Raw genomic sequence first — 26,289 nt, 5'->3', positions numbered from 1 at the left:
TCTGCAGCTTGGGAACTTCTGACCCCAGAGTCAGAGTTAGGAGAGGAGGTGGGGCGGCGTCAGAAGGCGGTGGCGCAGCGGTACCTAGTGGCACCGCCAGGCCACATCCAGTGTACGTGGCACTGACCGTAGACAGACAGGGAGGGGACTGGGCTTTCTCCTCTGGGAGGAGCCTCAAGGCATCCAGCAGAGGAGAGAGATTCCCTGAAAGGATTGGGGAGTGTATTTGGTGAGATCTTATCAGAGTAAACCAGCCAGGCGTTGGCCTTATATCTCACTTTGCATTCTCCCCCTCCGAGCAAAGTCCGCTTTACCGGGCTAGCAGGCGAGAATGGATTGGAGGCGAGGGGAGGTACTCGCCAGCCCGCATGCGCGGAGCCGCAGCGGTCGGACTACATCTCCCAGAGGAGGCTTGGGGAGACCGCCTATCCCGGCGCCATCTTGAAATCTGATGCTTCATCTCCCGGGCTTTGCGTCAGCTCTGAGCCGACTTTACTGTCCCAGAGCCTAGACTGCCCGCCCCGGAGGACGTGGAGGACGAGGCAGCCCGCGGGAGAGACAGCTGTGGGGGCCCTGGCAGCGACCTCGCGCAGCTCGTACCCTGTCACTCAGCATCCCAATCGGTGTTGCGCCCGCGCCCGCCCCCTGCCCGAGGGGCGGGGCTGGTCTTGTGGTACCCAGAGTCTGCGCACGCTGAGGTGTGCCCCTGCCCAGTGAGGACCTGGGACTGGGCCATGCCAGCCCCAGACCATCAAGGTGGGAAGAGGACCGCATCCCAGAGCCGGTGAGCAACCCGCAGCTTTGGCCGCTCCAGAGAAGTTCCGCACCCTCCAGGAGTGAAGATGAAAGAGATTTGCAGGATCTGTGCCCGGGAGCTGTGTGGAAACCAGCGGCGTTGGATCTTTCATACCGCGTCCAAGCTCAACCTCCAGGTTCTGCTTTCGCACGTCCTAGGCAAAGATGTCTCTCGTGATGGCAAAGCCGAGTTTGCTTGTAGCAAGTGCGCTTTCATGCTCGATCGCATCTATCGATTCGATACTGTCATTGCCAGGATCGAAGCCCTTTCTCTTGAGCGCTTACAGAAGCTGCTCCTGGAAAAGGATCGCCTCAAGTTCTGCATTGCCAGTATGTATCGGAAGAATAATGATGACTCTGGCGAGGAGAACAAGGCGGGGAGTGGGACAGTAGACATTTCCGGCTTGCCAGATATGAGGTACGCTGCGCTGCTCCAAGAAGACTTTGCCTATTCGGGATTTGAGTGTTGGGTAGAAAATGAGGATCAGATTAACGACTCACACAGCTGTCATGCTTCCGAAGGGCCCGGAAACCGACCCAGGAGATGTCGCGGTTGTGCAGCTCTGCGGGTTGCGGATTCCGACTATGAAGCCATTTGTAAGGTGCCTCGAAAAGTGGCCCGAAGTATTTCTTATGCCCCCTCTAGCAGGTGGTCTACCAGCATTTGCACTGAAGAACCGGCATTGTCAGAGGTTGGGCCACCAGACTTAGCAAGCACAAAAGTACCCCCGGATGGAGAAAGCATGGAGGAAGGGACACCAGGTTCCTCCGTGGAGTCTCTGGATGCTAGTGTCCAGGCTAGTCCTCCACAACAGAAAGACGAGGAAACGGAGAGAAGTGCGAAAGAACTTGTAAAGTGTGACTACTGTTCTGACGAACAGGCTCCACAGCATTTGTGTAACCACAAACTGGAGCTAGCTCTTAGCATGATTAAAGGTCTTGATTATAAGCCCATTCAGAGTCCCAGAGGGAGCAAGCTTCCTATTCCAGTGAAATCCATCCTACCTGGAGCCAAGCCTGGCCATATCCTGACAAACGGAGTTAGTTCCAGTTTCCTTAACAGGCCTTTGAAACCCCTTTACAGGACGCCTGTGAGCTATCCTTGGGAGATTTCAGACGGACAGGAGCTGTGGGATGATCTCTGTGATGAGTATTTGCCGATCGGGTTCCAGGTATACACAATGGCTACCTATAGTGCTTTTCTCATGAGCCGTCCACAGGTTTCCCATGGTTTGTTTAGCTCCAGGATAGTAAGTGGTCTAGGCTTGAAAAAAATTAATTGTTGAGCTTATTTCAGCTATACTTTTTGCTTATGCACCTTAGTAAATGTGATTTACACTTACATAAATTACTTTTCAGAAGCCTTTTAAACAGTATCAGTTTAACAATTCCTATTGTCAGAATTATATGTAACAAAAGATAAAGGTTCTTTTTCTGCAGAAAGAAGTCTTACTTTTGGCATCGGAAACTGTCCTCCCACACCACCCCTTGATTGTTGCTGGTTTTTGTTTTTAGATTTGTGAATGATATTCTTCCATTGCCTTTCAGTAAGAGAGTTAGAGTTAGGTTCCTGGCAAGTTCACCCTGGAGCTTTAAGCTTTTCATCCCTCAGATGCCTCAAAATGGTTAGCACATAGAGTGGAAACTATTAGCCCATCAGGAAAGCATTAGAAAGAACATCTGGGCAGTGTTTGTTATAATTAATGGTCATCTCAGAGCTAATGGTGACTTGTTCGTGGAAAATACTTAGCGATTCAAATGTTGTCACTCATGAAGTTAAGCTGAAAACTGCACAGACAGCTTTTTCTTCCTTTGTTAAGGAAGGATTCACTCAACCTACTCTCGACTTTCTTAATAACTGGAGAATGGCAGTTCACTTAATTTAAGTTGTTCACATCTACTCAATGAAATACTCACTTCACAGCACCCTTTTAAGTTCAGCTATTTACCGGGACCTGGTACTCCTTCATTTCTAAAGCAACACTAAATGCTAGATTCAGTTAACTTTGTTAAATATCCTGGCACGTTGATTCTGTAGAGGTACCACTCACTGCTAAGGTGGACAGTCTAGAAGTCACTAGGGAAGCTTAGTTCTCAGGCAACAGGGGTCCAGAAACTTACAGTCTGGTAATGAATGAAGTTGAGATTACAATTAAGTGAGATTTTTGAGGCATACTTAGGCTGCATGTAAACTTTGTATACCAATAAGAACTTTAGCAGAAAGTGCAAGAAATGTTTTTAAAGTTTATGCAAAATTATCAGAATCAGCACAGATGAAAGTGTTATCAAAAAGTAAAAAAAAAAAAAAAAAAAAAAAATCAGTACTTTCATTTGTGTGAAATGTTAAGCATTGTATATGCCCAGCACTTGGGTACTTCTTTTTTTACAATGGATCCCCACTGATATGTTTGGCTCAAACAGTGTTTCTGTAACCATACATAGATACTATAAATTGAACACTTATATAAATCTCAATTTAATATCTGAAACTAGGCTAGTCACCATGGGGAACTAATATATTTTCTTCTCTCAATTGTGGCTAATACTGCAGCAAGTTGAAGACCTGAAGATTCCATGGACAACAAGATTTTCCTTACTCCATATTTAATTTAAAAAAATCTTTTGGTAATTTGCCTGGAATCAGCCAGCTTTGGAGTTGGGAAGGATTTTCAAGAACAGCCCTCATTAAGAGTGTTGGAAAGTTTGTTTAAATAAGAGGCTTGCTGAGCCAAAGTTCCCTCACCCGTTTCTGCCAAGACCTTTTCATTCTGTACATTTAATTGCACTGCCTGAAGCGTATCACCTTAACCTATTTTAAATCAAGAACCCACTTTCTGTATCCAAGGATTCCAGGAGGATTTTCGGGGTTTCCATAAAGAAAACTGAATGAGTGTGTAAACCATGATAATTGTACCCTCAGATCAAGTCCCTTTGTTACAGTAACTGTGAAGGTTAGAGCTTTACATCAGTGGGATAGTACCGCTCTGTTGTCACATAACTTCGTTCTTTACTGTGTGAAGTGTACAGCATTGGGAGGTGAGAGAAAAACAGCCCTGAGCTCCAAGAAAGAGTTTTAGTTACTATGTTTTCTCCAATAACTACAGATGCAAGGGAAAATAGTTATACTGTGTTCAAAGTGTGTGAACCAAATACCTATTTTATTCTGGACCTTAATCTAATTGGTTAAATCTGATTGATTTTTAATCTCCTTAAGGGCTGTTATGGTGTTCGGTCAAACCACAGCCAGGTGAAACAAGGGCAGACCGGCTTTTACCAGTTTCTCTGAGCACATGAACAAAGAATAATAAATGTGAGGTTTGGGTAGTTTTCTTTTTTGGCTGGTAGATACAAGAGCCTTAAAAGCAAAAAAAAAATCCTGCAATAGGAAGGAAACCTGGCGGACCGTTCTGTTAGTCATTTTGATTCTTTTGTTTAATCTCCCACTTAACCCTTTGTGTGTGTATTAACTACCAGCCTGAAGATTCTTCCGGAGAGCTTTGCTTCTCTTCCAACCCCACGCCCGCTTCTCCTTCCTTATATTGAGGTAAACAGCAACAGTATATTTGTCTTGCTTACTGATATATGCAAATCACTTATTTGCCTTCTGTGGACTTTACGCTTGAAAGACCCAAAGACCCAGGCTCTTCAGGTTATCTGCAGGAAGGTTTGAGGTCTTGCTGGGTAATAATTTCCTTCTTTATTGTCCAGCTCTGAGATAGAAAAGCTATGATAGGGGGGTGTGGTCCCTTAGTAAACAGCAGTTCACAAAGAGCTCTGAGCTACCAGACTCCTTTGTATCTGAATTCAAAGAGCACACCTTTGCCTCATACCTTACAATGTCAAGGTCTTCTGTTTGGGGACTATGGTGAATTTGTCCCATTTAATACCTTAGTCATTTATTTAGGCGGATCAGACCCTTTGAAAAATGTAGACATTAGATAATAGTTGTAGGCTGGGCCTTTAATTTTATGCTAGCTGATGGTTCTTGTTTGTCTCTGATGATTAACAACAGGATAGAAATGATAGCAGTTTGAGATCTGTGACTCACTATTGTAAGGGAAGGAACATGCCAGGAAAGTGCTGTTAATCAGAGGTAAGAACTCTGCTTTTTAGCCTTGTGCGGCACTGGGCCTGGGCTCTGCTTTCCTTTCCAGATTGATAAAGCGTGCATACCAACTCTGACCTGAAAACGATTAATCTGAAAGAACATCATGCTTAAGTCATGGCCTTAGAAGCCAAGCGTCTGGGAGTGACCCTGATGCTACTAAACTAAGGACCACTGATCTCGAGCTCTGTAGGTTGTCCGGGATTCCATAAGCTTGTGTGTTTGGTACTTTACAAGAGCTTAGTGCACATTCCTGATCCAGAAGAACATAGTAAGTGCCCTTTGGGGGTCTCTGAAAAGGCATTTTCTCTGCAATAAAAGAATAAATTATGAAGAAAGGAGAAATGAAGACCTCTCATGTTTTAAGTAAGTCATTTACAGAATCTGAGGTTTCCTGTGACTCATGTTGAGATGGTTCACATGAGATGCAGATTCCTTGCCTGTGGCATTCTTTGGCTTTAGAGTTGCCATTTATGTGCCCTCGTGTTTATGTATGCATAGGTAGAGGAATGATGTATATGTGAATATAAACATGTATGTATATATACACATACACAAGTAAATGATCTTGCTTCTAAGACAGCTGCTAAAGTATTAGAACATTGGATAGGTAGGAGTCAGGCCTAATTTTAATTTGGTTTTGTTTTTATTGGTCTTAGTCATTAAGCACAAGCCTTTGATCCCTAAAATGTTCCTAACATTATGGGGAGCCCTGGGTTTATAGGAATAAAAGCTGCATCACCAACTGCAATTTAGTTTTCTCTGGATAATTCTTGCCTTTTTTTTTTTTTTTTTTTTTTTTGTGCCTTGAATAGCTTAGCCTACCTTTTATAGCTTTCTGTTTCCTTGTATGTGAAGTAGAATTGGGGCGGCTGGCTAGTTTGTTGCTCCCTTCAGAGCTCTGAGGACTCTGATTTAAAGCGAATAAATAGCACTGTCTTCCTGCCGGTTTAATGTTGAAACTGTTCCCTGATACCCAGCACTAGAGATTAGGGACTGAGCCTGCGGTCTTGGACATGCTAGGTAAACATGCCCTTACAGCTCAGCTCTATCTCCAGCCCCAGAGTTGTGTCTTCCATTGTGCTTGCTGTGGATGAGATTTCTAATTTGTAGCATAAGGTTACTAGAGAGTGATTTTACACCAAGCAAACAGAAAGCCAGGTCTTATAGACACAGCTTTTCCATTAATCACTGACAGTTTTGTTTGTCTGTTTGAATTGTAAGATCTATTTCAGTCATCTCTTGTGGTATGTGTGTGACATAATCCACATTGCTTCAGGGGAGACTTCTTGTATTCACCACAACAAATGTCTCAAGTATTTCTGGGAGTCATCCACCTTGCTTCTCCAGCCTCCCGTTGTCTGGAGCAGCATCATATTAGCTGTACCAGACTCATCCACTTATCTCTACCACTGCTATCTTTATAATCCAGCCACTTTCCACCTGCATTCTTGATAATCTCTCTTCTGCCGGGGAACTGTCCATCACCACTGAGCGACTGCAGTGAGCTTCTAAAAACGTAAATCGGATTGCTCTTCTGTTAGAAAACACCGCAGTCAGGGCTGGGAACATAGCTACAGAAGGCCCTGGGTTCAACACTCAGCAGCACCAAAACCGTAACCAAAATGTAAGACCATAAAACACCGCAGACCACTCTTACCCAGTTTAGATGAATCCAGCCTGACTATCCCTGCTGTACAGGAGGTTAGGTCCCGGGCTGTGCCTCCCGTCACACTGGTCCCCTCCCCTTTGTCTAGCGTGTTCTAATAAGGCCGGCCACCAGCCTGTGTCCCCCTTCTTTCAAACTCGAAATGTGGCAAGTCTGAGTTGAAATGTGCTCTGAGTATAAAATAGACCTCAAATAAAAATCTTATTTTTATATTGACCTCATTGTAATGTTTTAAATGTTTTAGAAATATTTGCTTAGACAAATTGTCAAAATTAAGTTCACTTTTTTTTTTCACTTTTATTCAGTGAAGCTATGAGAAAATGAAACATTACACAGGCAGCTCACAGTGGCTTTCTCCCGGGATGCGTCCTTCTGGGCATATAGGCCTTTCCTTTCCCAGGCTCACTTGCCATCAGCTCTTCTGTCTGCCTAGCTTGGGTTCTGTTTCTTTCCGACTAGCTGGCTACTTCTCCTTCCGATGTCCATTCAGATACTGTCTCAAGAGGAACTTCTCTCTAGTTGGAGAAACTCTTTCTAGTTGATATAAAGTAACAGTCACCAGTTCTCTACATGGTTTCCTGTGTTACTGCATAGGAACTGCTAAGCGACAGGACTCTCCACTCCTTCTTTCATATTTACCATGTAGTCACCAAACCCAAGCTCTGCAGAATCTTCAAGAGGAGTTACTTTGTCCTATGCAGCATTCCTTTCTCCAACATAGTATCTGCTACTTAGTGCTTAACACATCTGTGTCGAGGGAGTAAATGAAGGTGAACGTGCTATAGTGATAAGCGAGAGGTATAACCAGAGTGAAAGGGCCCATTTCACTCCTGTTTCTTGTCAAAGCAAGCGTTGAAGTTCAGCCTCTTCTGAAGGATGCTGTCAGAAGTCTCCGTGCAGTCCATCAACTTTCAGAACTCTGTGGATCATTTCCATTTCCTGTCATTTGTTGATGTTTGAGACTATGTCTCAATACCTCTTTGATCATCTTACCTTTTAATTTTAAGATTGTTTTATCAATTCACTTAGCAGGGATAAAGTAGCCTTTTTAAAAATATTTATTTATTTATTTATTATACGTAAGTACACTGTAGCTGTCTTCAGACACTCCAGAAGAGGGCATCAGATTTCATTACAGATGGTTGTGAGCCACCATGTGGTTGCTGGGATTTGAACTCAGGACCTTTGGAAGAGCAGTTAGCACTCTTAACCGCTGAGCCATCTCTCCAGCCCATAAAGTAGCCTTTTAATGAGCTATTCAGAAATAGCTGTGGGCTTATGAAGGTAATAAAACATCCTTGTTTGTACCTGTTTTTCTTGAATTCATTGCACCCTTTTGATTCTTAGCAATGATTCAAAGCTGGGTGCAGTGATGCAGGCTTGTAATCTTAGCAGTTGAGAAGCTAGATCCTGGGATTTGAGGCCAGACTGGGATTATGAGACCCTGTCTCAAAACAAAACAAGAAAAAAAAATATGGTTTTCAGTGTCAGTTGTTAGTTATAAGATTACATTGCTTATAAAAGTAACAAAGTCGATATTTTGTATCCATTAACCCTACCCATTCCTCCGGTTGGCCTAGAACATTAGTCCTTACTCATCATAGCCAGCGTCAAAAGCTCTCATCCTTTGTAGATCTAAATAAATTTCATCTCTGCCAAGAGCCTTTTTTATATGACCTGTCGAAATGAATAGTCTTCTAGTATGACTACTTCCTCAATAAACCAAGACTAATGGGAGCCAGAACTAAGTGTTTGCCTGCGTAGTGCTCCCCACCCACAGCGCTCTGTATTTTATAGTGTCAGAAACAAAGCAGTAACCAGCACTGGGGTAACCAAACCCCTCACTTCCTCTGCTCAGTCCCTTGCAGGAAGGTATTTAAAGCCAGCTGTAACCCCAGGCTCTGCAAGGTTGGGTCTTCGGGAAGTTTGAAAGTCCAGGAAAAGGAAAGCATGAATAGCGCTTCTTTACTTTTCCTAAGGAGGAAGGGGCTGGCAGAGGAGGGAGGATTTAATGCAGCCAGGAGTTCCTTAGGTACCCACTGTCTTAGCTCATTGTGATCTTCAGGTGGAGTTTGAGAGAGGTCACCCAGTGCTCTTTACGACTGAGTATGCCCAGAAACTACACTGAGTCCTGCCGGTTCTGGTTTTAAGTTTACCGGCCCCTTTTATTTTGATTAATTTTGGTTTATAGAGACAATTGAGAAGAAAAAAGTTCAAAAACCTCCCATTCTTCTGCACCCATCCCTCTGGATTACGGAGGGCTGCTATTTTCATTACATTTTGCCTTTTTACTCCTTCTCTGTGTCTGGCTACATTAATAATAATAATAATAATAGCTATTATTATTATTATTTTAAAAGCTTCCAAACAAGTAATTTACTCTAGATACATCCACATGTATTTCTTAAGGACAAGGACTTCTCTTATCAACTGCAGTACAAGCTAAGGAAATGTGTACTGCAGAAATGCTGTTCCCTAATGTTGAACTCATTCAAAAAATAAAGTTTGCCAGGTTTTCCAGTAACACAAATAGGCCTGGTAATTGGAATATGACTTTGATCCTTTGATACCTTCATTCATCTCATGGTTAAACATAGACTGAAGCAAATATGTGGTTGTAGCCATATTCTTTAGTAAGTCCCCCTTGTCTTTAAATTCTGAGTCACTCGCTTTATCTGACAGAGTAGCGTAGGGTTTGTGTGAACGGGTGGGGAATGTCAAGGATGGAGGGAAGTAGCTCCTATGGAAGTAGCACATAGGGACATCTGTGAAGTGGTACTCCTAGCACGTAGCAGGACTGTCTGCTGGAAGTCACCTCATCATTTGTGCCGCAGCTATGGTTTCCAGCTTTCTGAAAAAGGAGGCCCAGTTTGAACATGAAAATCAAATGGCTTATTGGCTGCGTTTACTCAGTGTGCTTGTCTGCCCTGCTGCCTTCTAGCCCGTGCCTAAAGGGTTACCCACGCAACAGAAGCCGGACTTGCATGAGACCCCTACAACCCAGCCACCTGTGTCTGAGTCCCACCTGGCAGAACTCCAGGACAAAATCCAGCAAACAGAGGCCACCAACAAGGTACATCAGGACTCGCTCTAGTCCCGCTTCATCATCCTGAGTCTGTGTTAGAGTCTGAGAGATGAACGCTGGGCCATCCCTTGTTCTCTACAGAATGGCCAATTTAGAAGTATAATTCTATACTTTTATCGTTATTTCCTTTATTGTATGTGTGAGCTGCGTGTGTGTGTATGTGTGTGTGTGTGTGTGTGTGTGTGTGTGTGTGTGTGTGTGTACTACAGCTCAGTCTCAGGAATTGCTCCTCATGAGGTATCTATCTACCTTGGAGTACTTTTGGAGACCATCTTTCACTAGGACCCAGGGCTTAAAAATGAGGCTAGCCAGAGATGCATCTGTTTCCACACTCCCAGAGCTAGGATTCTAAGCACACACCTCTAAGTCTGGCTTTTTATGTGGCTGCTGGGGATTCAACTCAGGTCCTCTTCTCTCTGTTTCTTATCAGGATTTTAGTTTGTCCCACATATACAACATTTCCTGATGCCTTTTGGGAATGAGATCAGATCTCCATGTAATCTTTAACTCTACAGTAAAGCTCTGATGCAAGAAATTTGTGCTTTAATTTTTTTGTTTTGTTTTGTTTTGTTTGTTTTTTTTTTGTTTTTTCGAGACAGGGTTTCTCTGTAGCCCTGGATGTCCTGGAACTCACTCTGTAGACCAGACTGGCCTCGAACTCAGAAATCCGCCTGCCTCTGCCTCCCAAGTGCTGGGATTAAAGGCGTGCGCCACCACGCCCCGCTTTAAATTTTTGTATATCTTCTTACCCTTGTTAGCTCATGGATTTTAATGTCTGTTTTCAAGGCACTTGTCCCAAGGGGGCTCTTGAATATCTGGTCAAGTGTGCTCTTATAATAGCCTTTCCTGTACTAGATAGCAGGCACTCCTTGGTCATATGGGAGAGTCAAGAGAATACGCTGGCTGTTGACATAAAGAACGTGTGCAGTGCATGAGAACTGAGGTATCTGCGCATTGAGGGAAGCAGTGCACATCTGCTGCCTCTCTTCATAGTCTGATGGTTACAGTGCACGGGAAAGGAGTAAGGCGGTATGCCCTAAGTTGTTCTTTAAACCCGAAACGCACAGGACAGTGTGATGGCCCTCGAGGTTAAAAGTCATCATGGAGCTAACAGGACTTTCTCTGCTGAATTCAGATTCTTCAAGAGAAACTGAATGACCTGAGCTGTGAGCTGAAATCTGCACAGGAGTCATCTCAGAAGCAAGATACGACAATCCAGAGCCTCAAGGAAATGCTTAAAAGCAGGGAAAGTGAGGTGAGAGGCTACGTGGTCACAGACCTGTGGGGAGACGGGTCACGCTGGTGACGTAGATAAGTGCTCTCTATTTGTAGATGTCACTATTGTCAGGCCAGCAAATCTTTCTATGGGAAATTGTCCGCTAAGTAGGTGCTTTGGAAAGCTCCTGTCCCTAACATCTGCACAGGAGAGAGAAGGACTTTCCGAGTCGTTGGCTAACCTTAGCACGCTATCCTCCTCCTCTCATTTCCAGACTGAGGAGCTGTACCAGGTGATCGAAGGACAAAATGACACAATGGCAAAGCTTCGGGAAATGCTGCACCAGAGCCAGCTCGGACAGCTCCACGTACGTGAGGGCCACAGGCAGGAATGGGGCCGCCCTGGCTGCCCGGGTCTCCCGGGGGCTCCGTGCTTCCCTCCCTGTGACTGTGATTGTGATTCTCCTCTTTTCAGAGCTCAGAGGGCATTGCCCCTGCTCAGCAACAGGTAGCCCTGCTTGACCTTCAGAGCGCTCTATTCTGCAGCCAGCTTGAAATACAGAGGCTCCAGAGGCTGGTCCGGCAGAAAGAACGCCAGCTGGCGGATGGCAAGCGATGTGTGCAGTTAGTGGAGGCTGCAGCCCAGGAGAGAGAGCACCAGAAGGAAGCTGCTTGGAAACATAACCAGGTAAATCATTAACCGTTCTCTTGCTCCCAGCGCTGACTTTGCCCCACCATGACTTGTGAGCAGGACAGTTTGTGCCCAACCTAAACCCTTGCATCGTTGGCCTACCCAGTGTGGTCAGTGTTTGTTGCCCCCAGAGGTCATGCACCAGATGAGCAGACTGTGTCCTGGAAGTACAAAGGTAGATATCAGACTCTGCCTTTTTATTTCTACTTTAGCAGGAGAGGCAGTCACACGACAGATGTTAATAGGATAAATACTCCCAAAGGGTCTGGCTTATGTTCCCATAGCTATGTCCAGGAGGGTCGGAGGAAAGAAGTCAGAGTGCTTACGCCTCGTGCAGGAGGAGATCGCTGAGGTTATAAGGATAAAGTCAGCTGAGGCCGATGAGGTAGCTCAACAAGTGAAAAATGCTTGACTCACAAGCGTTTCCGCCCCAGAACTATGCCGGAAGGAGAGAACCACTTCCTGAAAGTTGTCCTTTGACCCCCACGCGGGCGTACCTGCACTCATATAAGTAAGACACACACCAATAAATAAGTAAATACATAGATTAATTAAATTGAAAAAGTCATTGAGTAAAGTAGAGAAGGGCATGTCCATGCATAATTAGTCATATAATTTAAATGTATGTAGCATTATACAGTCCTTAAATAGTCCTCTATCTTGTTAGCATGGAACACATGCTGTTTGTTTGTTTGTTCTCTGAATTTTAAAGATCCTTTTTTTGTGTGCTGTCTCCTATCTTAGTAGTTCAGAAATTAATTATGAGCCCTGGATTTTCCTTAGAAATATTAAAATTTCTGAGACTTTGGCAGGTGATCGTGCATGGGAAGCTGAGTTCATTAGGGAAGGATCAGAATTATGGTGCAAACCTCACTCGGTAGAGGGTAGAGCTGTCCTCTTAAGCCAGAAATCGAGCACTGCCTTGGGACCACTGAACCAGCTTTACTTTCTACTCCATACTTTTCCTAAGCTTTCCTATCCTATTTCATTTATATTCTCTATACCTTTCTATATCAAGTTACATGATGGTATTCTCTGCTACCTTATATTTTGTTACATGCCTTTGACGTTTTTTGTCTCTCTGTTCTGTTTTGGGGATGCGATGGAGGAGCTATGTTGCCCAGGCGGGCCCTGCGTTTGAGCTCCTTCTGCCCTCAGGCTCTCCAGCGGCTGGGACTATGGGCAGATGCCGTCATGCCCAACTTGCCTTGAAAGTGCTGAGACCGTCACATCGCATGGTCACGTGGCAAGGTTGCCATAAAAGCACGATCTGTTTATTTCAGGAATTACGAAAGGCTTTACAGCACCTCCAAGGAGAACTGCACAGCAAGAGCCAGCAGCTCCATGTTCTGGAGGCGGAAAAATACAATGAGATTCGAACCCAGGGACAAAACATCCAACACCTAAGTCACAGTCTGAGTCACAAAGAGCAGCTAATTCAGGTGAGTCCTCGACGAAAGCAGCCTCTGAGCTCCCAAATGCCTGCTCAGACCACCTCCGAGGCCCACCTGTGCCCACATAGGACTGCTGGAGATGGAAACATACACAGTGAGTAGAGAATACAGTCCGTGAGCAGCATGCTGTCTATCCGGCACGTAACTAACTGTGTGTGAACATCCGTGAGCAGCATGATGTCTATCCAGCACGTAACTAACTGTGTGTGAATATAAACAGCACAGGTAGTGTGCAGCAAAAGCAACACCTCTGAGTCAGCCACTCTGCTTCATAAAGACATGGCAGGAGAGATCTCTTCAGAAACAGCTGCAGAATTCAGTGACAGAATGACAATTTTAGGGGAAATGGAGCACTAAGAAATACGATCTGCTCTGTCACCTACTCTAATCTCCTAAATTCCAGAGCAAATAACTTTTACATACCATTGTATACAATTCCCACTCCCTCACAGATGTACCCATGACACATCTTCATTTGGGAAGTATCTTTTTGCTGTTGGTAGTTTTGTTTTATTCTGAGACGGCGTCTGACTCTGTGGCCCTGGCTGCCGTGGAGCTCTGTAGTCCAGGCTGGCCTCCAACTTACAGACATCCACCTGCCTCTGCGTCCTCAGTGCTGGGATAACAGGTGTGTTCCACCAGGCTTAGCTCACAATCTTTAGTGAGGTCTTTACTGACACCTTTAGGCGACTGTGTGTCCTGTGTTTCCATGAGAGGACTGGCTCGCCTGTTAAATTATTTGTTGCAGGATTATTAACAATTTATGTCTCTGTCATCTCTGACTCATTTGTGTATGTGTACTAAACAACAAATTTCTTGGAAAAGTGAAGAAATTCAGCTAAGAGGTAAAGGAATAAAGGAAAGTACTTCTGTCTCATCAGGAACTCCAGGAGCTCCTACAGTATCGTGACAACGCAGACAAAACTCTAGACACAAACGAAGTGTTTCTTGAGAAATTGCGGCAACGAATACAAGACCGAGCTGTTGCTCTAGAGGTACTCGGCCCGTCCCCTTCCCACTGCCGTCTGTCCTAGCCGAGATGGTGTCTGAATGGCTGCTTTGGGGTCTCAGCTTCCAGCTCTCACACTTGGGATCTGAGTGAATAAGGGTGATAGATAGTTCAGTGAACTGTCCAGTGCTTAGGAGCCTCACTTTCCTTGCAGCGGGTCATAGATGAGAAGTTCTCTGCTCTAGAAGAAAAGGACAAGGAACTGCGGCAGCTTCGCCTAGCTGTGAGGGACCGAGACCATGACTTAGAGAGACTGCGTTGTGTCCTGTCCGCCAATGAAGCTACCATGCAGGTAAGAGCCAAACCCAGCCTACTCTCCTCACTCCTGAAGCCTTCAAGGCCTGAAGCAGCAGCCTCTCCATCATTCTCTGTAGCCCAGAGTATTTGCTCTGAAAGGGAAACAAAATTAAAACCAGAGGAAAGTAGCATTCACGCATCCGCCACCGCCCGTCGGAGGCTTCCGGCGCTTCTCTTTCCTTTTCCTTACGGATTCATGGGGAGTAGTGGATGGTGGTTGCGGCTAACATGGATCTGACTTCTCATCCATGCCTATTAATGTAGATATGCACATACACTTTTGCATGAGCACTGTTGGGGTAAAGTATGTACGTACAGACTTTATATTGTGTTTTCCCTGTTGATATTATGTAGATGCCCGAGTACCACATAACTGTTTTCTTAATGTATACTTGTAGCTTTTCTGCATACTTATTTTAGATCCTATCTAAACCTATCTAACACACCATCTGTGTGTTCTTAAAGAGGCCATTCACTTTTTTGTTAGAGAAACTACTCCCACAATCCTACTTTATCACACGTTCTATATTTACCTCTCCACAAACCAGACTTAAAAATAAGTAAATAAATACTGGTAACCCATTCTCTGTTTTCTCCTCTTCCAAAAAGGGTCAGGCAGGTCTTAATTTCTCTTCTTTCGTGCTCTCTCTCTCTCTTTCTCTCTCTCATTTGGATTGTTTTTGTTTTTATTTTGTTTTTGATTTTTCAAGGCAAGGTTTCTCTATCTTCATTTTCCTGACTGTCCTGGACCTTGCTTTGTAGACCAGCCTGACCTTGAAGTCAGAGAAATCCATCTGCCTCTGCCTCCTGGGTGCCGAGATTAGGGTTTAAAAGCATGCACCAGCACACCCAGAAGGACTAATTTCTGATCCTGAGGAGTGTGGGGTGCCCCTTTGGCTTATGTTTGCTGTGTCTGTCCTTGTAGAGCATGGAGAGTCTCCTGAGGGCCAGAGGCCTGGAAGTGGAGCAGTTAACTGCCACCTGCCAAAACCTCCAGTGGCTGAAAGAAGAACTGGAAACCAAATTTGGCCATTGGCAGAAGGAACAGGAGAGCATCATTCAGCAATTGCAGACATCTCTACACGACAGGAACAAAGAAGTAGAGGCAAGGCTCCACTAACGGGAACAACTGGCTTAGGGATGCATAGGCTCAGCCCCAGTGGGCCTCCTGAGGCCTGCGGAGCCAGCAACCCAAGTCTTTAATTATAGTCTATGCCTGGGCGAGGAGCTACCTTTCCCCGGGAACTCTTTTTACAACTATAAATTTAGCATGTCGTTTATCATTCTCAGAGAAGCTATATGAGAATTAATTAGATCTTAGGATACATTATATTGTAACTTACCTGTATTATAATAGTTACAATGTACTTGCTGAGTTGGGTGCTGTTTTAAGAGCCTAATGGAAATTAACTTAGTGACTCCTCACAAGTCCCTGAGGGTATAGTATACTCTGCTTTCAAAGCAAGGACTTAGATGCTTGTGGCTAAGTAACTTGTCAGCGTAGCATCGCAGAGAGCCATAGCCGCTTCGGTACACTTTGTAGGGCGCCACGGTTTAAGCTCCATGTATTGCATTTCTGTGTAGACCAGGAGCTGTCGTGGCATTACTCTTTTATGAATACAGTTTCCTTGGTCCTCTTCTGTTTTTCCCAGACAGGTTCTTGCTTTATGTCCAGGCTGGCTTTAAGTTTGCATCCTCCTACTTGAGGCTCACAGGAGCCTGGGCTTGCAGGAGGCATGTGCTGCCTCACCCAGACCATCAGTCCCTTTAGCCCCTGGATTTTACTCCCTCTCGAAAGTTATACTGCAGAGGAACTAAGTGAGCCAAGCACCCACTTGTTCCATCTGACATTGACTGTTGTGTGCCGAGCATAAGGAAAACTACTTACTTCAGAATGATCGCATAAGCTGCCATTCTGGGGGTCTCTCTGTATTGACAGTACTCATTATGTATTTCCAGGCTTCCAAGTCATGGGCCTGTGCTGGGTTTGGGGAAAGAGAAAAGATAAGACATTATGCTGTTCCCAAGCACCTTATCCTTTCTCTGTGGTGGGTGCTTCAACGTGCGGGACAGAAAATTCTGTCCTCCAGAAATTCACGCCGTCCCTTTCACATTAGGATCTCAGCGCAACTCTGCTCTGTAAACTTGGACCGGGTCAGAGTGAAGTAGCTGAGGAACTGTGCCAGCGCTTGCAGCGAAAGGAACGGATGCTGCAGGACCTTCTGAGCGATCGGAACAAACAAGCCGTGGAGCACGAGATGGAGATCCAGGGGCTGCTCCAGTCGATGGGCACCAGGGAGCAGGAAAGACAGGTAAGCGGTAGGGCAGAACCGGATGAGGAGCCTGCGACGCACTCGTGGCCCGCAGACAGGAAGTGACGCTCTAGGCCGGCAGACGGGAAGTGAAGCTCGGTGTCCAGAGCGTTTGTCCTGGACGCGCACATTTTGCAGTCAACTCAGTTTCTTCCCTTCAATTCATGGACTGCAGGTTCCACATCAGTAAGGACTAGATAGTTTTGAGAGTTACATCTGGAAAGTGGCCTAGACAATACATGTATTCATTATTTTGGTTTTCTCTGACTGTTTTGAAAGAAAGGGGAATGGAATACTGAAATATTATTATCTAAGATATAGGAAAAGTTACTCTCAGAATGCTCAGATATGTTCTCCCCCCCAATCTCTCTCTCTTCCTCTCTTCCTCTCTTCCTCTCTTTCTCTGAAACAGAGTTTTACATGTAGTCCAGGCTGGACCGGAACTCACTACACTACATAGTCCATACTCAAATTAGCAATCCTCCTGCCTCAGTCTGTAGAATGTTGGGATTGCAGGTGTCTAACACCACATCCAGTCCGTATTTTCTTCTTTTAAAATTTAAAATGTTTTTCCTTTACTTACTTGTCTGTTGGGAAGCATTATCCTGGTGCAGGTGCAGAGGCTAAAGAATAAATCTGAGCCATCGGTCCTGTCCCTCCAGCATTTGGAAACCAAGTGTTGGGCTGAGGTCATCGTCTTGGCAGCTAGCAGCCTTTGCCCACTAAGGCACCTCACTGGCCCATATTTTCTTTTAATTCTTATAGAATCTGAGTTATTCTAGGTGGAAACAATTGTATTTTGAAGGCCCTTAAGAGAGAAGGTAATATCAGGATGATAAAGGCTATATCAATCTCAGAATAACAGCGCACACTATACTTACTGTATAGCTGAACCTGGCCTCATTCAGGGCAGTCCTGCTGCCTTAGCCTCCCAAGTGCTGGGATTACGGGCGTGATCTACCACACCCGGTTTTGAAGGTCAGTTCCTATTTTTTCCTGATTCCTGCATACCTTTTTCTCCAACGCTAGCTGACATTGCTGGCACCGAGGCGGTCGCAGACATTACACAGCCTTTGCCTCAGCAGCGGTTCCAGTGGTGTCCGTGCGGGCCCGCCTTTCTAGCTTCCCATGCGGAAGATTAACCTGGAAAGTTTTTTAAAAGGAGATTAAGGAACCGGAGGGGCTTGAGGATCTGTGATTCCATTGTGGTTTACAGAGCACACTTGGTGTGGGGACAAAGCACTGTCCTAGGGTTGCACTCACCATGCACCTTGTTTGTGCTGTTATGCTTTCAATAGTAAGTGTTGGCACTATGTTGATACCTCTCAAGTGATTCTGCCCATACCTCAAAATTTTACATACAGAAAATGCAAGGGCTTTTTTTTTTTAATTCTCATTTAGAAATTATGATGGGGTCTCAGCTTTTCACCTAAACACTTGGTTCCTCCCAGAGGGATTAGTTCTATAGTTTAGCTAATGTAGTTCCAATTTATTATCTCAACCCCTGAAAGTTTACAATGGCTATGGTGTGTGCTTGGGTGTATACACGAGGCATGTGTGGGCACCTGTGCCATAGGGTGTATGGATGAGGCCATAGTGCATGCATGGAAGTCACAGAGCAGCTCTGTAGCTTCTCTCCTGCCACCTTTCTGAGTTCCAGAGATGAGAATCAGGTCGTCAGGCTTACATGGCAAACACCGTCTCCTGCTGAGCCATCGTGCCAGCTGTAAATGCACTTCTGTACACAAAAGTTCCGAGTCTTTCCTGTGTCGTCATTGCCTTAGGAAACTGGGATTAGAAATAAACTAGTTAGATGATTTTACTCTCTCTATTGGCTGATGGCTTTATGCATTTATATAATGAATTTTAGTCATCGTAGACCCTTACTCTTCTCCACCTCCCATCCCCACCAACACCGTTTTCTGAGTGAGGCACCCCTACTTTCAAGTCTTTTGTGTGTGTGGTTACTGGGCGTCTCTGGTGAGGACTGGCATAGCACTGACCCGTGGGTGTAAATATTAATTGTGGGAGATTAATTACTGAAGCAAGGGCAACTTACCAGTAACTACACCAAAGAAATGGTGCCTCCCCTCCCAGTAAGCATTAACTGTCAACAGGCTCTCAGGCTCCTCCTCAGTCCGTGATAAAATGTTGACAGACCCGATCTTTTTTTTTTTTTTTTCCTTTTGCTTATTCTTTGGGGAGATTTTTTTTTCTACCCTTTTACTAAACTACTAAACCTCTTTCTTTGAGAATGTAATGATATCTTTTTATTATATTCACCCTTCACTCTTACCCCTAATTCTTCCCAGATGTATTCCCATCTCCTTCCAACTTTGTTTGTTTGTTTTTAATAAACAGCCCACAGATTCTAATTCCTAATGCCCATCTGTTTATGGGCACAAGACTATCTAAGTGGACCTACGAGGGGCCATATCCTTAAAGACGTCTTTCCCTCCCTCCCCTGGCAGCCACCAATAGTCAGTGGCTTCTCACCTAGAGGCTGGTCTCAAAAGCCCCTCCTCTCTCTGTGCTTGATCTCCTGCGGCTCTTGTATGGACAACGAGGGCTCTTGTAAGTTCTTGAGAGCAGTATGCCTGTCATGTCCTGTCCGTGGCTGAACGCAGAGACACTTACTCTGCACCTTGACCAGTTGCGAGTTTCCACGCTGACCACTACTTGCTGTGGTAAGCAGCGTCTCTGGTGAGGACTGGCATAGCACTGACCTGTGGGTGTAAATATGAATATTTACAAGGCAGTTTGACCGCGTGACCACTTAGGTTGTGGTGATTCTTGAGGTCCAGATTCGCTTGGTCTGATAAGGATGTTTATTGTGTCCTGAGTGCCTGGTCCTGGCGAGTCATGCTGAGGGCACTTGGGATGTAGCACTAGGCTGCTCCTGAAGTATACACTCTTGTTGAGGAGGAGAAAGTAATGAAGACCATAAGGGGATACACGAGGAAACAGGAAGTGCGTTAGGAAAAACTAAGCAGAGCAAAAGGATTTGCAGAGTGGAAGTGCGTTCTCCCCCAAGCATTACTGAAGTACAGCTGGCAAGTTGTATGTATTCAAGGCTTGTACCACATATCTACACATTGTGAGCGGTCACTCTAATCAGCTCACAGTCTGTGGCCAGTGGCTGTTTCACTTGCAACAGCTTCAGGTAAAGGACAGAGTGTTCCTCGGTGCTCCTCGCCGAAGCCATTGTGACCACCGCACTTCCTCAACACCAATGTCAGTATCACAGCCCGTGTGATTGCAGCGTAGATAGAACAGGCCAGGGCAGTAGTGTGATGCTTGGCGAAGAGCACAACCTTACAAATGCTGAGTAAAAGGCAGCTGAGGCTGAAGAAACAACTAGAGTAAAGGAAGCCACTTGTCAGGCCAGTTCTACACAAATGCTTACACCTTAGCTGCTAGAGACCTCGGGGAGCCTTTTCCCGACCGACGTCTTACCTGGACTAGAAACGCTGTTGTTCACTATGCACACTGTTCTACTTCGACAGACTGTACAAAGGAGAAAACTTGTTTCTGTGTATCCCACGGGATTCTTTTTTCTCTAAATAAGTGGTTGCCTTCTAAGAAATAACATGTAGCGGGTACCGGAGGGACGGCTCAGTGGTTAAGAAGCACTTGCTACTCTCACAGAAGAGCTGGGTTCTGTCCCCAGAACCTTCAGGTGGTTCACGGTCATCCATGACTCCAGTTCTGTAGAACCGTCTCTGGCCTCCGTGGTGCACCGACATGCATGCAGGCAAAACACTCATACACATCAAATAAAAATAAAGAAATCTTTAAAGAGATTTGAAAATAAATTTCACTTACTTTGCTATGATATCTTGGGTAACGTTTGCCGTGGTTCCTTCTTACCAGGCTGCTGCAGAAAAAATGGTCCAGGCCTTCATGGAAAGGAACTCAGAACTGCAGGCCCTGCGCCAGTATTTAGGGGGGAAGGAACTAATGACATCGTCTCAGACGTTCATCTCTAACCAGCCAGCTGGAGTGACGTCCATCGGGCCTCACCACGGAGAGCAAACCGATCAAGTAAGAACTCTAGACTCTGACATAGTCATGGCGACTGCATGTGCTTGCTGCATCTGAGGCAGCAGTTTGGGCGTTTCACCTGCAAACTATGTGAGACTATTCCACGTCTGCCACCATGGTCAGAGTCCCTGTATCCGTCTGACCCCACAACCCTTCCAATTTTCAGGGTTCTATGCAGATGCCCTCTCGAGATGATAGCACCTCACTGACTGCTAGAGAGGAGGCCAGCATACCCCGGTCCACATTAGGTGAGTGCCAGCTTTGCTTCATAAAGATCCCTTTTGCTTGTCTGCATTCCCTTGCTGTCTAGTAGATTTGGCCAGGACACGTCATGATAGGTTAGAAAACCGATTTGGATTGCCCTGAAATCTGGAGACACATACATTACTTCCAAGAAAAACTGCCCAAACCTTACATGGATTCTTTTTTTTTTTTTCTTTTTTTCTTTTTAGTTCTTTTTCACACTCATTGTTACAGCAACTTACATATTAAAAAATAAGTGTTAACTTCTGAAATTAAATATACAAACAGGTATGCTCAGGAGGCGCATATACATCCCTGCTTCTCTCTGGTTTCTACTCACCCGCTGAGGATCATAGGCTTTGTTTCTGGGTTGTCCTTATTCCTGTGAATGGTTTTTTAAAAGTTAAGCAGATGGTTTAGCTAGGGGGGTGTGCCGTTTCCCCTTCCCCTAGTAAATGCAGTCTTTTGCATCTAGATTAATAGCTTTGAAATCTGAGTACGTTCTCCAGCTTCATTCTCATTCTCTCTCAGCTTCGTAGTGGGTGCTGGGTGAACACGGGACGCTCTTTTCCGTTTGTTCTTTTTAGCATGTGGCTTGACTATGGGCTTTCCATTACAAATATTGCTACAGACCAAAGCGGCTACTCACCTTCTTCTGAGGTGCCGAGATGTGTTCTAGAGTAAGCCGCTCAGAAATGGGGCAGCAGAGGCCGCTGCGTGTTTCAGCGATTAAACCTAGTGCTGTGCATTCGTTTCAGGAGACTCGGACACAGTTGCAGGGCTGGAGAAAGAACTGAGCAACGCCAAGGAGGAGCTCGAGCTCATGGCCAAAAAAGAAAGAGAAAGCCAGGTGAGCCTCCTGGCCACAGCCGGCCCGCCAGTTCCTAGGTTTTCTTCCCAATGGTCTATATCTTAAGCATTGCGGTTCTATACATATAATGCCTGACTCCAAATTCAAGGGCGCCTCTCTTCTCTTTGGAGAGAAACAGAAATTGTTGTAGGTCCTATCACCTCAACAACATGCTCTTACTGCCCTGAGAAGCCCCGCATCTTTCTGTCTGTCCCTCCTCCTATCAGGAAGCAAATGAAATAATTGTAAAGCATTTGTGTCAAACAGACAGGTTGTGATTCCTGCCCGGAAGGATGACATCAGACCTGTGCGTTTTGCACACAGTAGACAAGGGGTGTGTGAGCAGAGCAACACTGTGGACTGGGTGTTCTCCACATGTACTGTGCTGTCCAAGGGCCTGGACTCACGCCTCCATGTGAAATAGGTGCCGTCATCCCTAGTTTATGGGTAAAAAGATAGAAATGCTAATTACTTTAAATATGATGTAGCGGCTCAACATAATGCCCAAATTGAGGTTTAAACTCAAGCCTTAACACCCCAGATACTTCCTAAGGAGTCATTTCCTAGAGCAGATGCCCCGCCCCTTCTGTTTGTGATCTGCCTGTCAATTGAGTTCTTAGAGGATCCCCCAGTCTTCCCGGTGCGAGCAGCTGCATATCCAGCTGTGGTGTCGGTTAGAAAACAGCTTAGCGCTGTACAGATGGACAGGCTGAACTGATGACTCACGTGTGGGGATTCAGTTAGGTCAGTGGGTGTCCTGCGTCCCTAGAATCCCCTAGTGGCCTTCCGGCTCTGGTTCTGCTGGGATATTCGTGTGTGGCACTGTGGTTCCCACACACCATTCCTCTTTTCCTTGTGCATTCCCAATCTAGAATAATATTCCTTTTTGCTTCTGACCTATTTTGAGGGTCATAAAATAAAGCAGGAACTGTGAATATGTATTTTGAATAAATACTTTGTATTGCTCAACTTTATGCATCCTTAACCCACTGACTTGTGAGCCCAGAACCATTGCATGTCCCCTCTAACAGCGCACTTACTGACAGCCATGTAGGCCGTCCACTCTCTAAACATTCCTACTGTTTGGTGATAGCACTAGAGCCACCACTCACCAACTTTCCTGTCACATGCCAAGAACTTTAAAGACGTTTCCTGTAGTCCTTTGTGGCCCTGGAAGCACTCTCACTTACAGACGAGGAAGCTAAACTTCAATGCAAAACCTGTCGGCAGCTTGCGCTAGGACTTGGAGCCAGGTCGGTCTGTCTGCAGACCTCAGTCATGCTGCCAAATACTTTCTTCCTTCTGTTGATCATTTTCTTTCTTTTTCTTTGTTTTTATTTTTTAATGTTATTTATTTATTTATTTATTTTCTTTCTATGGGTACTTTTTCTGCATGTATATCACATGTGTGCCTGGAGCCTGCAGAAGTCAGGAGAAGGCATCAGGCCCCCCTGGGACTGGAGGTACAGATGGATGTAAGCTTCCATGAGGGTGCTGGGAACCAAGCCTGGGTCATCCAGGAGAGCAGCCAGTGCTCTTCAGCCCTGCGCCTTCTCTCCAGCCCTGCTGTTTTCCTTGACAATGCAAATATTGAGACATATAATCAGAGTAATCTCTGAAGGGGGCCAATAGTTGTCATACACATGTCCTTTCCTCAGTTCTGAAAAATAAAAGCAGTGGCAGACACTTTATCAACTTTACCATTGATATAAAGTGTTAGAAGCAGAACTTGCTCCCAGCACCAGGCATTCCTGTTGCTGGAGTTGACCTATCCAGTCACAGGCAGCTCGCCCTGAGGGAAACAGGAGGGCATCTGTGTAATTAATTCCTTTAGGATGATAGCAGACACTAAAGAAATGAATAGCTTAAATGTTGTAATTATAGGTTATAAGGTAATTTAATTTAAATCTAAGGTCACACTGTAGTAAGTGACAAAGAAAAAGTAGCATACATGAGGATCACCTTAGGTAAGGGCACCAAGCCTTCTTGGGTAGGCAGGCACCTGAGAGGCGACAGCCCTGGGAAAGATGCTGCACCACAAGCAAGGAATGCAAGGTATGCCTGGGACATAGTAGGTGTGCAGTGAATGTTAGCAGGGAAGGTTGTTACCATGGCGTTTAATGAGCGCTGTTATCACATTTGTCCTTGGAGGGAAGGAGAGGCAACACTGAAAGCTTAGTGTCTACAGTGTAACTGGTGGTGAGGTCTCCTTGCCTACAGTGTGACTGGTGGTGAGGTCTCCTTGCCTACAGTGTGACTGGTGGTGAGGTCTCCTTGCCTACAGTGTAACTGGTGGTGAGGTCTCTTTGCCTACAGTGTGACTGGTAGTGAGGTCTCTTTGCCTACAGTGTGACTGGTGGTGAGGTCTCTTCGCCTACAGTGTGACTGGTGGTGAGGTCTCTTTGCCTACAGTGTGACTGGTAGTGAGGTCTCTTTGCCTACAGTGTGACTGGTAGTGAGGTCTCTTTGCCTACAGTGTGACTGGTGGTGAGGTCTCCTTGCCTACAGTGTGACTGGTGGTGAGGTCTCTGCCTACAGTGTAACTGGTGGTGAGGTCTCTTTGCCTACAGTGTAACTGGTGGTGAGGTCTCTTTGCCTACAGTGTGACTGGTGGTGAGGTCTCTCTGTACTGGCTGCATGCTCTGCACCGGGGGGGGGGGGGGGGGGATGTGGTTTGGTGATCCCCGATGATGTCAGCAGCTGCAGCTGCTTTAATACCTTAGTAATTCATTAAAGGGTATAAAATGCAGGCTTTCCAAATCTGCCATGGTGTCTTGTGTTAGCGGAGGCATTAACATAACATAAACTCCATTTCTTCTTGCTTCTGCTAGTTGTAACCAATTTCTAAATATCCCATTGAAGCCATTAACTAAAGTTGTTACTTACAGTAATAGAAGACATTATTAAAAGCACTCCTACAGTTTCTTTGAGAGCAGCCTTTGTCCCACACTCACGCTTTATTGATTTGGCCCACACACTATTCTTCGGTTTTCTCTTGTAGCATTGGCTGATTGTAATACTACATGAGAAAGCATTTGCCTCTCATGCCAGTCTTTCCTCTCTCCACAGATGGAACTGTCTGCCCTGCAGTCCATGATGGCCATGCAAGAGGAAGAGCTGCAGGTGCAGGCTGCTGACTTGGAGTCCCTGACCAGGAATGTGCAGATAAAAGAAGATCTCATAAAGGTCCTTCAGAGCTTTTTAAAAACCATTGGATCAGCTTGTAGTTCAGCTGTCTACAGGGCAGCTTCACACAAGATGGGAATACATTGAATCCTTTAACCTTGAAGTCGAGCAGAAAGATCTGTCCCTCACTCCTCTGCGGAGTAATCTTACTACAGTTCTTACATTCGCTTATGTTTCTTCTAGGACCTGCAGATGCAACTGGTCGACCCTGAAGATATACCAGCCATGGAGCGTCTTACCCAAGAGGTCTTACTTCTTCGGGAAAAAGTTGCTTCCGTGGAACCCCAGGGTCAGGAAGTATCAGGGAACAAGAGACAGCAGGTAAGTTACTGGAACAGCAGTTCCTCTGTAGCTTCCACCCCATGTCTACCTTCTCAGTGCCAGGTTCTCCAGGAAGTCACCTCGGCTGCGCCTGGCAGACTGTCTCTATTGAGTCACCCCATGCCAGTCTGGTGCTAACAGCTCTCTGCTTGTTACACGTTCCTGCAGCTAGTCTTTGGCATGGCTTATGGCTCACAGTGGCGCCTGTCTCTGGGCGGTGAATGTCTTTCCTAAGCTTTTCCCAAAACTAGAACAGTGCATGTGATGGTGTAGGGATGCTCAATAAATACTGAGTTCTCACTGCTTCCCTCCTGCTCGTCTGTGCCTTCCTTCACCTGCAGCTTACCTCCTTCCAGGTGTTTCTGTATCCCCCCTCTTCCTCACTCATGTTTGAAATTGGCCAATAGTTTTTAAGATATAAAACGATACTGGGTATAATATTGCTGCTGAAGTAATAACAATGACAGTTGGTCACAGTGTGCGCCAACGTGTCTCTCGGGACTCACCGTGGCTTCAGGTCCTGTTTAGCTGTTTCCACATTGCTGCCTGTCTTCCTTCCCTAGTTGCTGCTGATGTTAGAAGGACTAGTGGATGAACGGAGTCGGCTCAACGAGGCCCTGCAAGCTGAGAGGCAACTCTACAGCAGCCTGGTCAAGTTCCATGCCCAGCCAGAGAAGTAAGAGAGGGCTGCCTGGCTCGCTCACTTTCAGCTTTTATTCTTTCTCCGTCCTCTGTCTTTTATTACGTACAGATGCTTCAAGTGCTAGAGGGAGGGACAAAAGGATGCTTCTTGCTTTGTGATTTGTTGGGCGGATTGGCCTGAGCTTCAGCATCTACATCTTAAGTTAGAAATTCCCTTTATTACTGCTAAGATTAGACAGGTCAGGAGTGCGGAAGAGTGCCTTGCATAGAGAGCACGCTCTGTGGGCATCTTCCCATTTCTGTCCTGTGTCCCGTGAAAGCCTGCTCTGCTGTAACAGTGAGGCTGTTAGTGCACTAATACTAGCTTAAGG

At 45.6% G+C, this 26,289-nt stretch overlaps 1 protein-coding gene and 1 long non-coding RNA gene across 6 annotated transcripts in view; one reads left to right on the top strand and one right to left on the bottom strand.

The window, feature by feature from the left end:
- Positions 1-26,289, top strand: part of Pde4dip (phosphodiesterase 4D interacting protein (myomegalin)) — a 198,880-nt gene that overhangs the window by 120,267 nt on the left and 52,324 nt on the right. For 3 of the 5 annotated variants that reach the window (NM_001289702.1, NM_001039376.2, NM_001289701.1), the window contains exons 9-23: positions 9,511-9,642; positions 10,790-10,909; positions 11,145-11,237; positions 11,345-11,557; positions 12,844-13,002; positions 13,896-14,009; positions 14,178-14,315; positions 15,246-15,425; positions 16,438-16,632; positions 20,506-20,676; positions 20,843-20,924; positions 21,678-21,769; positions 24,839-24,955; positions 25,139-25,276; positions 25,840-25,952. In NM_001289702.1, the coding sequence (NP_001276631.1) occupies positions 9,511-9,642; positions 10,790-10,909; positions 11,145-11,237; positions 11,345-11,557; positions 12,844-13,002; positions 13,896-14,009; positions 14,178-14,315; positions 15,246-15,425; positions 16,438-16,632; positions 20,506-20,676; positions 20,843-20,924; positions 21,678-21,769; positions 24,839-24,955; positions 25,139-25,276; positions 25,840-25,952 (2,057 nt within the window). Of the gene's footprint in view, positions 1-426; positions 1,968-9,510; positions 9,643-10,789; positions 10,910-11,144; positions 11,238-11,344; positions 12,072-12,843; positions 13,003-13,895; positions 14,010-14,177; positions 14,316-15,245; positions 15,426-16,437; positions 16,633-20,505; positions 20,677-20,842; positions 20,925-21,677; positions 21,770-24,838; positions 24,956-25,138; positions 25,277-25,839; positions 25,953-26,289 lie in introns of those variants that run through there. The other 2 variants (NR_110360.1, NM_178080.4) reach the window with 2 other exon arrangements.
- On the bottom strand, positions 17,408-20,507 carry Gm46816. The gene is made up of 3 exons (XR_001783931.2): positions 19,129-20,507; positions 18,320-18,420; positions 17,408-17,775 (listed from the first exon to the last, which is right to left on the bottom strand). It is a non-coding gene; the product is annotated as a predicted gene, 46816 (long non-coding RNA).

This window comes from Mus musculus, chromosome 3 (assembly GCF_000001635.26).
Source record: "Mus musculus strain C57BL/6J chromosome 3, GRCm38.p6 C57BL/6J".
Classification (NCBI taxonomy): Eukaryota; Metazoa; Chordata; class Mammalia; order Rodentia; family Muridae; genus Mus; species Mus musculus.
The sequence above is the reverse complement of the archived record's forward strand: the minus strand, read 5'-3'. Positions and strand labels throughout refer to the sequence as shown.